The 14,893-nt window shown below is 34.7% G+C and overlaps 1 protein-coding gene across 1 annotated transcript in view; it reads right to left on the bottom strand.

Annotated features, from left to right (window-relative positions):
* Nucleotides 1–14,893, bottom strand: part of LOC128857516 (tyrosine-protein phosphatase 10D) — a 43,482-nt gene that overhangs the window by 25,890 nt on the left and 2,699 nt on the right. The window contains exon 2 of the mRNA XM_054093267.1: nucleotides 8,383–8,629. Within this exon, the coding sequence (XP_053949242.1) occupies nucleotides 8,383–8,629 (247 nt within the window). The remainder of the gene's footprint in view (nucleotides 1–8,382; nucleotides 8,630–14,893) is intronic.

Below are 14,893 nucleotides of genomic sequence, written 5' to 3'. Positions count from 1 at the left end.
GTTTTAAGGGCATTTTAAGAGTTTTTGACAATGAAAGGAAATCGAATGAAATAACTACGATTTCCTGCCATCATTTTTGAAATCAATAATGCTATCTAATGGGGGAAAATATAGATTTATTGCATATGGATATGACCCAAAAGCGATTTTTAGTTTATTAAAAAAATTCTGACCGTTGTTTGTGCGTTCGAGATTGGTCGGGAAATGTCTGGCTTCTCTCTCCATTGCATCCGAATACTTCGACATCAGGCTCATTTGGGTTCCCGGTCACAGCGGCATAGAGGGAAACTGCTGGACTGGCTAGCTGTGGAAAGATGGGCCTCGAGTCAACTCAGCGAGAGCTGGGCTAGTGCGCAAACGTGCAAGGGCGCGAGATCCTTCTGGCCACGGGTAGATCGGGGACTCTCGAGGGAACTCCTGAGGCTAACAACGCCCCAGCTCTTGAATTTCATGTTCATGCGGTGAGACTTGGGATTGCCTCAAGTCCGTTCTGCAGAAGCAGTCGAGGTGGAATCATCTCACCATCTTCTTCTCAGCTGCCCTGCTCTTATCTGGCAAAGATTTAGACATCTGGGCTCTCATTTTTTTCGCTGCGCCTGCGGATATAGCGGGTCTGAATATCACAAATCTGGTGATGGAAGAATTTTTGAATATTTGTCGAAGTGTGCGCTAAGCTGTTTAGCCTAACCTAACTAGCCGTGGAATGACGACCTTCAGAAGTTTTTGAATTGCCTGAATGCTTGTTGCGACTTATTTATTCTCTTTTCGATGTCTAGGTCGAAATAATGCATTCTAGATAACAGACACTTTGAACTCCCTCTATAGGTGTTGAGTTTAGTAGAAATGAACGAATGCTGTTTATATTTATGCGCATGACCTTGGTTTTAGAGACATTGATGTTGAGTCCTACTTTGGATGCCAGTGCCGATATTGATTAGAGGTTTCGTGCCCTGCGCTGTAGTTGTGCGCAAGGATGCAAATATCGTCGGAGTAACTGGGGTCGTTTAAGGATCCACGGTGACCTCATGTGATGACTCCTTGATTAGCTAGATCCTTAGATGACGTCTAGGACAATGTTAAAGAGAGTTGGAGAGCGGCAGCTTTGTTTAAGTCCAGATTTTACGCTTATTGGATCGCTTAATTGTCCTTCATGCAGAATTCGGCAGCGTGCGTCTGTGTATAAGTTTAATTAGGGGCTAATTATCTTTTTGGGAATGCCTTTATATCGGAGCGCGGGCCAAATAGAGTCGTGTCGAAGAGTATCTAATGCCTTAGCAAAGTCAATAAATATTAGATAAAATAGTGACCGATATTCCACGCTTTGTTGTACTATTACCCGAAGACTGTTTACGTGGGCAACACATGACCAGTGCGGTCTGAAGCCAGCTTGACAATTAAACTATGAAATTAGCGTACGATATCGCCTTGAAACAGACAGGTTTAATTCGCCAAAGGGGAAAAATGTAAGAGGGTTTTTTTTTGATTTTCCAATGAACGGCGTTATCTATGCAGCCATTATAAATTGAACTACCGATTTTTTGGATTTTTACGGCTATAATAACATTCGTGATGTGTTAGATATTTAGAAACTCACAAAGTGGATCTCTTTTTGCTGGAATAAACTTGGGAAATATTGAAATCGAATATGAAAGTTTGAGTAACCACCCGAAATGAAGATGTCAATTGGTCGCTTGCTGAGATTCGATTTTATTAGACTAGTATCGGCGAATAGTTGGTGGTTCGGAGTACGTAGGTTCGAATCTCCGTGAAATGCCAAAATGAAGAAAAAGTTGTTTCTAATAGCGGAGGCGGTGCTTGGCCAAACACACAAAAAGGGTGTTAGCGGCAAGTATAGATATATATATACAGGTATCCCTTGTATAACGCGGTCTTATACAACGCGGTTTCGATATAACGCGATTTGGAAAAATTAGGTTTCAGTACAACGCGAAATTTAGGCTTATATAACGCGAAGGGGAAAATATATAATTATAAAATCTGGTAACACTAATTTGCGTACCACATATATATAACATGTAATGTATTTTTAATGTAAACCGGGAATTACCCTTTTTTGCCTTCACAACATGTGTGAGTATACCAGAAAAGGAGCTTAAAAAAACCACCCACCAAAAACTGATAAAAGATTTTGCAATTATAAAACCAGTAGAAGAACCACAAGGTCCCACAACTAGTTTCTTATCCAATAGCGAAAACTATGTTGAAGAAATATCTTCTGATGAAGCTATTGCTCCCCCCAAACGCCCACGTGCAAAGATCTTTGAAGACAGTGAAACAGATTAATTACCATAAGAAGTTTGGAGAATAACAATAAAGTTTTTAATAAACCTTTAATTTGTTTTAGTTTGTTTTTAAATTTTTTAATGTGCACATAATTATTTAAATTTTGTTTTTTGAATTTTGAAATATGTATGTACATATGTATTATTATTCATACCTTGTGTTTTTAATTGTATAAGAAAGTCTGAACTTTAGTATTGTGTTGAAATATATGTGCATCTGTTATTTTGTATGTATTTTATTTAAAAAAACCCTATTGGAACATAACCCCCAAATTTATATGAAAACTATGTTTTAGATAACGCGGAATTACATAACGCGCAACTCTTCTGGAACGTAACTATCGCGTTATACGAGGGATACCTGTATATATTTATTTGTGGCCGATAAGGATAAATGTCACGCCAAACAACAACCAGCGAGGATTCAATAGTTCAAACATAAAATCACGGTTGCCACAGGAAGTACCGAAACTCGCGAAAAGGCACTAAAAGTTGGGTTGACAGAGTGAGTTACTGTAAAGCCAGTCGTGGAAATCATTTACGTGAAATTGTGCTCCATGTTTTTTGGCACAGTAAAAAAAAAAAATAAAGAATTGAATTTAAAAACCTAGATGAATCACTCCGTACTTAGATATGCCTTACTTCATGTAGTTTTATGCAAACTTTATGGCTATTGAAAGAATTGCAGCGTAGTTATGTCAGCGCTGTAAGCGAATGATTTGCCGGCATCCAAGTTATTTGTGTTTCTGACCATCCTATTATGCACCCCTTGGCTTAGGGTGAGCAATTGTAGAAAAGTAATGATAGTGAAAATGTTTGTATCAGTTTGCTCCAATTTCGTAGTTGAATAACTAGGACTTCAATTATACCACTGCAGTGAGACTCGAAAACCTATCGAAAGAAAAAAGGTAGGACAAATAAAATAATTCCATTAAAGGGCGGAATATTTTCCTACATATACATGTGTGTGTGGATATGTACAAATAAATTATGCCCATGGGTAATTTATTCGATGCAGTTGGCATACAAACAATGTTGAAATGCCAGACGGTCAGTGGGGAATGTTTGCATTTGTTGTACTTCTATAAAACATTGAAGTTTATCGACAAAGTTGAAGTTGAATTTGGAGTTTATGTAAGCCTATGTAGGTATGTATGTATGTGTGCAGTATGCACGAATGAATGCTTCATGAACGCACCTAGTAAAGTTTCACAGTGCTAAGTGGTCTGCTGTCGAGGGTTGGGCGAATGTCGTTTATTACGAGTCGTTTGACAGTGCCCTCAGGTGTTATGTTAGCAGATAAGTTTTTCGTAAGATTACTTCAACATTTGTTGACGAATACTAATTTGTAGAAACAAAGTATTTGCAAGGGTTGGTACAGCAGAGTCCAAGTTAGAAGAGCGAAATAGAATATTTTATGACCAATTGGGTACAAAAAGTGTTAATGAACTAACAGCTCAGCTTCTTCCACGCGGAAGTAGATGGCATCCGTCTTTATTGAAGAGCGAAGGCTAAAGGACTTGAGCTAACACCAAATTAAGGGGCTACGCCAGACGGAGTCCTTACTGTGATGGTATAATCGAAGGAGGTTCAGGAAACTCATAACTCGCCCTAAGGACAAACTGGGAATGATTGCGGGCATTCCCGTAGTTCACTGCAGATTGCGTAGCCATTTGCACAGGGTTTTGGGTATGGTCCACTGACTCCTATTGTTTCTGCAACCAGTCTCCGGAGACTCCAGCGCACCTTCTTATTGAATGTGATGTTATAGTGCGAAGAAGTATGAGATATCTCGGTCGGATGCGGCCGGATGAAAAAAATACGCTAGGCCCAACTCAGCTTTATTTTAAATTTATTAAAGGAAATGGGTTTGGATGAGGTACTGTGATGAGTAGAGGGCATAAAAGACCATGAGGTCGAAGTGCAAATCTCATTTTCATTCATTCATTCAACAGCGCAGAAATGGTTTTAGATCGTTTCGCTGTCAAAGCGATTCTTGGCGATAAGATGCTTTACCGGAACTATATTATAAGGCCAAGAACTGTCTTTGCAGCAGCAGTCTCCGAAAATTGTTGGTGGTAAAGGCGGCCGCCGTAGCCGTATGGGTTGGTGCGTGACTACCATTCGGGAGTGCGTATGGAAAAGTTTTTTCTAATAGTGGTCGCCCCTCGGTAGCCAAGGGCACACCTCCTTCTGCCATGGAAAAGCTCCTCACAAAAAACCATTTGCTTAAAATTGTAGGTCCCTCCATTTGTGGAACAACACAAGACGCACGACACAAAAAGGAAGAGTCGGAGTCGGCAAAACACCTAACAGAAGTGTAAGCGTCAATTTTTTTTTTTAAATATTGGTCAAATAAAGATTTCTGAGCATTCTTCGCTTTATTTCTAAAATAAAATATACAATACATAGTTGGAGTTATATAATTAGACTCAAATCGCATATGCACCATTTTTTTCGATAACTTTTGACTACTTTGAAGACAATTTCATAATTCCACTATTGAAGAAGTTTTGATAAAATATTTTAAAACCTAATTTTCACAAGCCTCTCTTGAAGCCAATTTTGTAACAACCAGAAAATTTTGTAAATGCTTGAAAAGGGAATAATCCCTTGGGACAGATCTGGACTATATGGCGGATGTATTAGTGCCAACCATTGGCGAATGTTTCACTTTCAATTCCACCAAACATACAATAACGACGGTAAATGTTAACATATTTTTTTGTTTTGATTTTTTTTACATTTATTTTTGATTACACATAAAAAAAAAATTATACTGTTCAATCAGTTTTGCGGTTCGAAAAAAGAGGGCTGCAAATAGCCCCATTTTTGTTATGTTGATACACTCTTCATATGAGCGTACGAGAAGTTTCATTTCAATCTGTCAATTTATTTTCTGTTTACCAGTCATTTAGTATCGCCGTGTCACAGTATTTTCTACAATGGATAAAATTAAGTATCGCGCACTGGAACGTTTGGAAGGTTTAAAAGCAAAGGAAATTTATGAACGAATGTTGAAAGTGTATAAGGACTTTCTCCCATCACTTGGTACAGTAGAAAGATGGGTTGCCGAATTTACCCTACGGCCACGTTGAAGACGATCCACCTCAGAGACGTTCAAAAACAGCAACAACTCCAGAAATCGTAGAAAAAATACAGAATATTGTATTGGAAAATCGTCGAGTGACTGAAGGAGGGTTAGATAGAGAGTGGATGTCTAGGCATCTCATTGGGCAGTGTAAACAATATTTTGATTGAAGTATTATGTTTCAGAAAGCTGTGTTCACAATGGGTGCCGCATTCGCTAACAATGAAGCAAAAACACATTCGAATGTGACTTTCTCAGCAACATTTACAGCGTTTCCGAAAGGATAAGACGGATTTTGTGTGTTGATTCATCACTATAGATGAGTCTTGGGTCTGTCAACATGATCTTAAATCCAAACGAGAGGTTGTTGAAACGAAGTTCGGGTCCACAAATCGCTCAATGTTTTTGGATGCGAAAGGAATTTTCGTTGTGGATTACTTGCAGACTGGTAACACAATAATTTTCGAATATTATTGTAACCTTTTCGACCAGCTGAAGGAAAAAATTCGTGAAAAAAGACCCAGCTTGCAAAAGGAAAGGATCTTTTTCCCCAGGACAATGAATCGTGTCACAAGAGCATTTTGACAATGGCTAAAATCCATTAATTAAAGTTCGAATTGTTGGAGCATCCTTCGTAGTCACCAGATTTTATCTGTTTCCAGACCTAAAATAATGCTTATGTTCCACGTGATGTTTATTAAATGATGAGGTCATAACAGCTGTGCAAGCGTATTGCAGCTCTTGCAGGTCCTCACTGAAAGGATGGAATTCATAAACTAGAATCTCGTTAAAACAAGTGCATTGATGTTCAAGGAAACTATATACATATACAAAAAATTGACATGTACAGCCTTTCTGGGTCTTTGGCCGAGCCCCTCCTCCTATTTGTGGTGTGCGTCACTGACAAGACTCCGCCGACTCAAACCGACTCCAAACGGCAGTTTTTGTTTTTATGAGGAGCTTTTTCATGGCAGAAATACACTCGGAGGTTTGCCATTGCCTGCTGAGGGGCGACCACTACTAGAAAAAAAGGTTTTTCTTAATTTTGGTGTCTCACCGAGATTCGAACCGACGTTCTCTCTGAATTCCGAATGGTAGTTAATCACCAACCCATTCGGCTACGGCGGCCACCAAGGAGACTATACTAAATAATAAAGTGTATTTCAAACCATAAGATTTTGTTTTTCTTATCGAACCGCGAAACTTGTTGAGCAACCTAGTAACATATATAATGTGCCATTTTTTCAAAATAAATCTTTCATTACTCATTTGAAATGGAAGCAGTGTGAAAATTAGCACTTGAAGTACTTTGTAGTACTTTGCCCGATTTATCATAATAAGAAAAAAATAAAACTCTAAAATAAGCACCTTAGCCTCGAACTTTTTGGGAGTAAAATTCATACGATGTAGCTAAATATTGGCATACTGCATGAATACATTCTCATATCTATATGTGCGTATAGACATCGAGTATGTAGAAACGCTGACAAACCAAAATACATTACAAAAGTTTTTATATAAAAGCTGCCTAAAGTGCGTGCATTGCAAATTTCAAAGTCGCTGCTAGCAAAAAATAAAAATAATAATTTTGCGAACTTTTGGCGGAAGCGTAGAAGAGAAAGTTTTGTGTTCGCAAATCTTAGTTACGGTCATTGCACTCAATTAGCACTTTATTAGAGCAACCAAAAAATTGGAAATTTATTAGAGTGAGGCGCAAATATAGCACTTAAATTTATAGTGTTCTTAAAAAAAGTTGAGTTCGCCAACAAACTTCTAAAATTACTACCAGATATGTACATTTTTGTAAAATTCCATTTATGCATACCAGCAAGTTCAGACACATTCGAAGGTGTCGGCACATGCAGATGAATACGCTGCCACTAAGCTGCTGAAATCAAACATTTTTTCTCCATTGTTAGCGTGAAATCATATTAGGCCAAGCCATCTGTTGCTTTTTTCACTCCAGGAAATCAATTAATTCACACTAAGAGCTGCAGATTTTTACTTCAGGCATTTAATAATACGCTTATAATGTACTCATACATTTACACCTACTGCAACATTTTTGTAATTATTACGCAATCATTTGAGGGCTATTTGAATTTGTGCACAACAAAACCAAAACAAAAATTACATAAGCCGCCAAGCATGAAGCGAAAAATGTTTGGCTTAAGGAAACTTAACTTTTTTATTCCACTTTGAGCACTTTGTAAATTACAAAAGTGTTGTTACAAGACAAATTCCGTAATTACACTTGTGTGTGGGTATCTTAAGTCAACTCAGCATACCAAGAAAATATGAAAATAACGAAGTGCCAAATGGCTACACCTTCACAACATCTCAGCAGATAAATACTAATGCATTTCGCTGAGTCGACTTAAGGGCTTGTTAAGTGCTCATTTAGATTGTCGATAAGTGCTTTGACATGTCTTTGACACCTATCACCTTGACAGCAAATTGATATTTCCTAACTCGTAAAAATGTCAAACTTTATGAGTGACTGATAGTGGTTTTTAGGCGGACAAAAATTCGGAATTACAAAAATCGCGGAGACGTGATTTGTATGGAAGAAAATGGTTATTAAAGCAACCGTATTTGATATAGTAAGACAAGGTTTTCTGGTAATTAAAGTGAAGATTGTACTATTTTCGAAAATAAATATGCAAAAAAAATTATTCCATCTAATGGTATTTCGCTGCAACTGTAATACTGTGCTTGATTTATACACTTGATTTATATGATATTTAAACACTAATATTCATTCAATATTCATAAAAATTCGACAAATTTGCATCAACATGTCAAACCTTTCAATCAGAGTTTGAGGTAAAAATTTAGGTGCACAACAGTTTTTTTGCTCATTAAATTCTAGTATCTAAAAGTGCAAGTTTTAATTGACTAAAAATTCTCGTTGATTTTTGATAATTTTTTGCTTTGACGTTGTAGCGCACGAATGCCAGATAGCGAATGCACGACATATCCACTTACCTGTGGTAATTGTCACTGTCCACGACAGAATATCGGGATGCGTGAAATTTGTGTAGTACAACCAGAAATTGTACTTAGTGCCAGGTAGCGCGTGGGAGAATTGAATCTCCTCGCCAATCTCACGCGACGGTATTGTGGTGTTTGGCGCTGGTTCGCCATGTGGCGGACTGTAGTCGATGCGATAATAAACATTGTCCAGCCCTTGATTATTGGGTATGCTTATGGCTAAGTCGGCACAAATTACACTCTGCAAAGGAAAGAGAAAATACAGAAGGAAGAAGATAATTAGTTGGATGTGTGAATGTAATTAAATGCGGTATTTGCTCACAATATTTGAAAATAGAAATCACGCGAAAATCGAGTAACTGAATGGAAATTACAAATTTCACAATTTACAAATTTCAGACAATTTAATAGATTTAAGAAGCAATGATATAAAATAAAATATAAGAAAGAAAAGCGAGATATAATAAAAAATATATAGTAAAAAATATAATAAAATTAATAAAAATTACAGTAAAAAATAAAGTGATATAAAGAAAATAAAATAAAATAAATTTTTAATCAAAATTTCATAGAGAAAATGAAAAAGATGAAAAAAAAAACAAAAAAAAAAAAAATTAATTTATAAACTAAAAATATATTCAATAAAAAAATAGTAGATAATAATAAAAAATGAAAGAAAAAATTGAGAATAAAGGAAGGTAACATAAAATTAAATATTTTAATATAAAATAAAATTAAAAGCAGCAATAGGAGAATTAAACTAAATATATTATTAAAAGTGCAATAATAATAATAATAAATAAATAAAAATTAGATAAAATAAAACGAAATATAACGATATAAATAGTAGAAAAATAATAATATATTCAGTAAAAAATTATAGAAAATATAAATACAAAAATTAGAAAAACGAAATGAAAGAAAAAAATTGAGAATAAAGTAAAGTAAAATAAAACTAAATAAATAAAAAAATAATAATTGGCGCGTACACTTCTGTTAGGTGTTTGGCCGAGCTCCTCCTCCTATTTGTGGTGTGCGTCTTGATGTTGTTCCACAAATGGAGGGACCTACAGTTTCAAGCCGACTCCGAACGGCAGATATTTTTATGAGGAGCTTTTTCATGGCAGAAATATACTCGGAGGTTTGCCATTGCCTGCCGAGGGGCGACCGCTATTAGAAAAATGTTTTTTATTAATTTTGCTTTCACCGAGATTCGAACCAACGACCTCTCTGTGAATTCCGAATGGTAATCGCGCACCAACCCATTCGGCTACGGCGGCCGCCAATAAAACTAAATATTATAACATAAAATTAAATTAAAAAATGAATATGAGAATTAAATTAGATATGAAAAATGCAATAATAAAGTGAAATAAGTATAAAAAATTAAAGGAAATAAATATAAAAAATTAAATAAAAAAATTGAGGAAAAAATAAAACACAGTACAAAAACAAAAAATTATAATAATAATGCAAAAAAATAAAATAAAACTATATTCAATAAAAAATTCAAAAATAATGAAAAAATAGAGAATAACAAAATGAAGTAAAATAAAACGAAATATTATAATATAAAATATTCAAAAGAATGAATATGAAAATGAAATTAGATATGAAAAAAGGCATTTATAAAATAAAATAAAATAAGTATAAACAATTAATAAATAAAATGATGTAATAAAGGGTGTTTTTTTAGAGGTTAGGTTTTCAAGATGAAATAAAACGTATATAATTTAATGTTATGGCCAAGAATTTAGCTTTATTATAAAGATAAGGGTTTGCCATTATGTTTTAAAAATGATTTCGGGCAAGTGGCCGCCGCGGCTGGCTCGAATAAATTCCAGCCGAGAGGCCTAATTTTCGACCACTTTTTGCAGCAATTGGGGCCGTATGTCAGCAATAACGCGCCGAATATTCTCTTCCAAGACGTCAATCGTCTCGGGCTTATCTGCGTAGACAAGCGACTTCACATAGCCCCACAGGAAATAGTCCAGCGGTGTTATATCGCACGATCTTGGAGGCCACGCCACAGGTCCACGGCGCGAGATAATGCGCTCACCAAAAGTTTCCTTCAATAAATCGATTGTTGCGTTGGCTGTATGGCATGTAGCGCCGTCTTGTTGGAACCAAAGGTCGTCCACATCAACATCGTCCAATTCAGGCACGAAAAAGTCATTAATCATGGCTCTATAGCGCTCTCCATTGACTGTAACATTATGGGCGGCTTCATTTTTAAAGAAATATGGACCAATGATTCTCGCTGCCCATAGAGCACACCAAACAGTGACTTTTTGAGGATGTAACGGCGTCTCAGCAATGGCTTGTGGATTATGTTCACTCCAAATGCGACAATTTTGCTTATTGACATACCCATTCAACCAAAAGTGAGCTTCATCGCTGAACAAAATTTTCTTCGATGCGTCGCGCGAACCGAACCATTATTTTCTCAATAAATTTGCACGATTTGCAAACGTTGTTCAGGTGTAAGTCTATTCATTATGAAATGGCAAACCAAACTGAGCATAAATCAAGTGACAGCTGTCAAAAAGACCATCTACGAAAAAAGTAGTGCCAACTTGAAAACCTAACATCTAAAAAAAACACCCTTTACAATATAATAAAGATGATTTTAAAAATGTAGATAAAATAAAATAAGATATTAAAACAAATATACATATATATATTAGGGCGGGTCGATTTAAAAATCGCTCATTGCTCTGTGAAAATCGTATTCTAGGAATCAAAATAAGAAACTTTGCCGAAGGAACCATACCTCTAAAACGAATTCTGATGTCCCCCAATTTCAAAATATCATCATTTTTGGCATTTACTTGAAAAAATCAGCTAAATGGCTATGTTTTTTCTTTATTTTTATTTATTTATGATAATATTTATTATTTATTTATAATAATATCTATTTTTTCTCTTAAGAAATTTATTTAGTCAGAACAAATGTAAATGAAAAAATTAATTTAAGTGAGTTATAGAAAAGAATTCGTTCAGAATTCGTTTTAGAGAATTAGAAACAAATATTAATAAAAAAAGTAAAGAATAAAGTCCAGTAAAATAAAATGAAATTAATGAAATGAATAAGATGATTAAATTAAATATTATTATAACATCCAAAATAAAATGCTACAACAAAAAAATAATAAAAAAATAAAAAAAAGGAAATATATATTCAATAAAGGAAATATATATATATATAAAGGAAATATATATTCAAATAAAATTAAAGAATCAAAAATCAGACAAAAAATTTTAATAAAAAATTGTAGAATATAGTAAAGTAGAATACAATAAATAAAATGCAATAAATATAAAAGAGAAAATAAATAAAAAAGTAGATAAAATAAGCAAAAAACAAAAACACAAAAATACTAAAAAAATACAATAATAAAACAAAAGTATATTCAATAAGAAATAATAGAAAATATTAATGCAAAACATCAAAGTAATAAAGAAATTTAAGAAAACAATGTTAATAAAAAATAAAAATTAGAGAATAAAGTAAAGTAAAGTAAATACATAAATAAGAATTTAATAAAATGAAGTGAATAAAAAAGTTAATAATAAATGATAAAATATAATAAAAAGTAATTAAATAAAAAACATTAAATTAGGTAAAATAAAGTAAAATGTATTCACGTGGGGTAGCAAATGTGAGAAAATGACCGACAACTTGACCGAGAATTGCAGCTTGAAAAACTACCATCCGTCTTCATTGAAGCCATTTTAACGGGGTTAATAAGGAAATGAGAATTGGAAAGGTTCAATTAATTATTTTATAGTCATGTATGTACAACGTGGCGCATAATTAATTACTCAACTTTGTTTTTCAATAACTTTTTTACCAGTAAAAACAAATAAATAATTTTGAGTGATGCATTTTTTGCTTTACCTTTACTTTCCGATAGAGTGATTCGTTTGGCGCCACCTTGTATTTGATTAAAATTGCACATTTGTTATTTCTTATTTTATTTAAACTTATTCATTTATATTTTCTTAAAAATATTAGTAAGAAAATTCAATTGCGCCTATTGCCAACTAACTATCGCAACTGTCTTTATATAACTTTCGGCGAAACAAATTAACTACGGCCAATGAATGTAAGAAAAATGTCCTCAAAAAACATTTGCATTTCAACTAGGAATAATTTTACACACACAATAAAAGGCTACTAACTTCGAGTAGCAAGAACTTTTTCAATATTTTACAATTTTTCTTTTTTTGGCACAAAACTCTGTAGCGATAAGAGTCGTACCGCAGCATCTCTTCGAACACTAAAATGCGCAAACAATGCCAGCACAACTAGGAAACTGATAAAAATAATGGGTTTTATCTTTGTTTAAAAATTAAAAGAAAAATGTGTGTGCCAACGAAACGGTTTTCGAAAAATCATGCAAAAGAGAGGATTGCTTATTGGAGTCGACGAAGTATGGCGGAGAGGATGGTCGGCGTTGGCTTTTCGTTTCACCTGTTTGTTCTAATTTCCGTATTTCTTTGCATCGAAGTGGCACGCATTTACGGGGGAGCAATTATTGCCTTCCGTATAATAATTTTTTTTCATTCACCATCGAAATAACGAAGTATTTTCTTAGTAGCTGAACTGAAGTCACAGCAGCCATTCAAGTTTACCTATTTAAGTATTCACATTGCGTTTCATTCCGTTGGATTTTATTACCTTCTTCACTAAGCTAACTAGCCGAATACATATGTATACTTTTTTTATTTTGGTAGTGCAGTTGTATCGCGAAAAAGTGTATGTTTACTACTGCAGGAAATTAAAATTTTAATTAGAACACTGGCGTTTATGTGAGCATTGTTCCAGGAAAGATAAATTAGTTCGTATTTCGATTACAAAATGTGGATGTGTTGACATTTTCGTAAATTCTTCTTCAAAGCTTCGCTCACAATGCTCCTCCCAAACAATCGATCTTGAGCTTTTGCTTCGTAGTTACGTATTCCCAAATCCTTGAGATCGTGTTCCACCGCGTCGATCCATTCACCTCAATTGAAAAAAATTTCGAATTGTGCTTTTTGCTTATTTATATAAATTTATCAAAAAAACACCGAAATCTTCATTGAAATTGATGGAATCGGAGTTAAATATCTCCGAAACATCGACTTATCGCATTTTAACTTATCATTTGGGCTTACGAAAGATCTGTGCACATTTCATTCCGCACAAGTTAACTGAGGACCGAAAATTGCTCAGAATTCAGCATTCGAGAGACCTCATTAAAGAGGCGAGAAAAGATGAGAACTTCCTTTACAACATTGTAACTGGTGATGAAACGTGGTGTTTCCACCAAGAATCTGAAATTAAGCGTCAAAGTGCCGAGTGGAAGGTCCCAGACGAGCCACCACCCGAAAAATTGCGTTTGGGAAGGTCATAGATCAAATCGATGCTTATTTGTTTTTACGATTCCAAGAAAATTGTCCACAAGGAGTTCATGCCAACCGGCCAAACAGTCAATGCAATCGTCGAGTTCGCCCTGAATACCGCGAAGGAGGAAGCTGGCGCTTATTGCATGATAATGCACCATCTCATCGATCCACTCTTCTGACTGAGTTTTTAAATAGAAATCGCATTTTAACTATCAATCACTAACCGTATTCGCCTGATATGGCTCCCTGTAACTTCTACCTATTTGGAGAATTGCATTTGGGCATTAAAGGAAAACGTTTTGCGTCCGTAGAGGCCTTCCGAGAGGTTTGTACCGACATCCTGAAGGACATTCCGGATTATGGTCAATGATTTGACACACTCTTTCGAAAAGCTTTTAGATCGCGCAAAACAGTGTATCGAGACCAGACAATTTGAATAAATAAAGTCGTTCTCATCAGAACAAATCGTCTGCCCTTTCTATTTTAGCTCAGTGGTGTTTATTTTGGACTTCACCTTGTACTTCTTTTGATAAACTTTCCAAAAATTCACAGGAAACGATTTTCAATTTTACTCTAATTTGTTATTGAACTTTTTTGATTGCTCAGTAATCCTCTATTACTTAACGCTCAAAGTTTTCTATATTAAGTTAAGAAGACGAAAAAGAAACGATGCCACTTAAATAGGTTAAGGAAACGTGCGCAAATATCAATGAATAATTTATAAGTCGGTAGAGTTCAGGCAATATTGACGATGAGTGTTTCAATCAATATTTATTTTCCTCTCTCATTTTACAGCATAAGTAGAATATTTACTCACAGCGTAGGTAAAAAATTTATGAAGAATGCCAAAACTCATTTAGAATTAAATTCACACACACGGGTACAAATTATGTACAAGTACATGCTTCGCTTTAGAAATGAGGCACATAATTTTTGACTTTATAAAAACTTCCATATAATAAGTATCGGGTGTGTTTTTAAGAGCTTGAGAACTAAAAATGATAATACAAAACAGAAATATTGTTGAAATGATGTTTGTTTTTATTATAATTTGGTAGATTGCATTTTTCATGGCATTTAGTTTTTTAATTGAGGACCGGCATATGCCAGCCGC

This window comes from Anastrepha ludens, chromosome 3 (assembly GCF_028408465.1).
Source record: "Anastrepha ludens isolate Willacy chromosome 3, idAnaLude1.1, whole genome shotgun sequence".
NCBI lineage: Eukaryota > Metazoa > Arthropoda > Insecta > Diptera > Tephritidae > Anastrepha > Anastrepha ludens.
The sequence above is the reverse complement of the archived record's forward strand: the minus strand, read 5'-3'. Positions and strand labels throughout refer to the sequence as shown.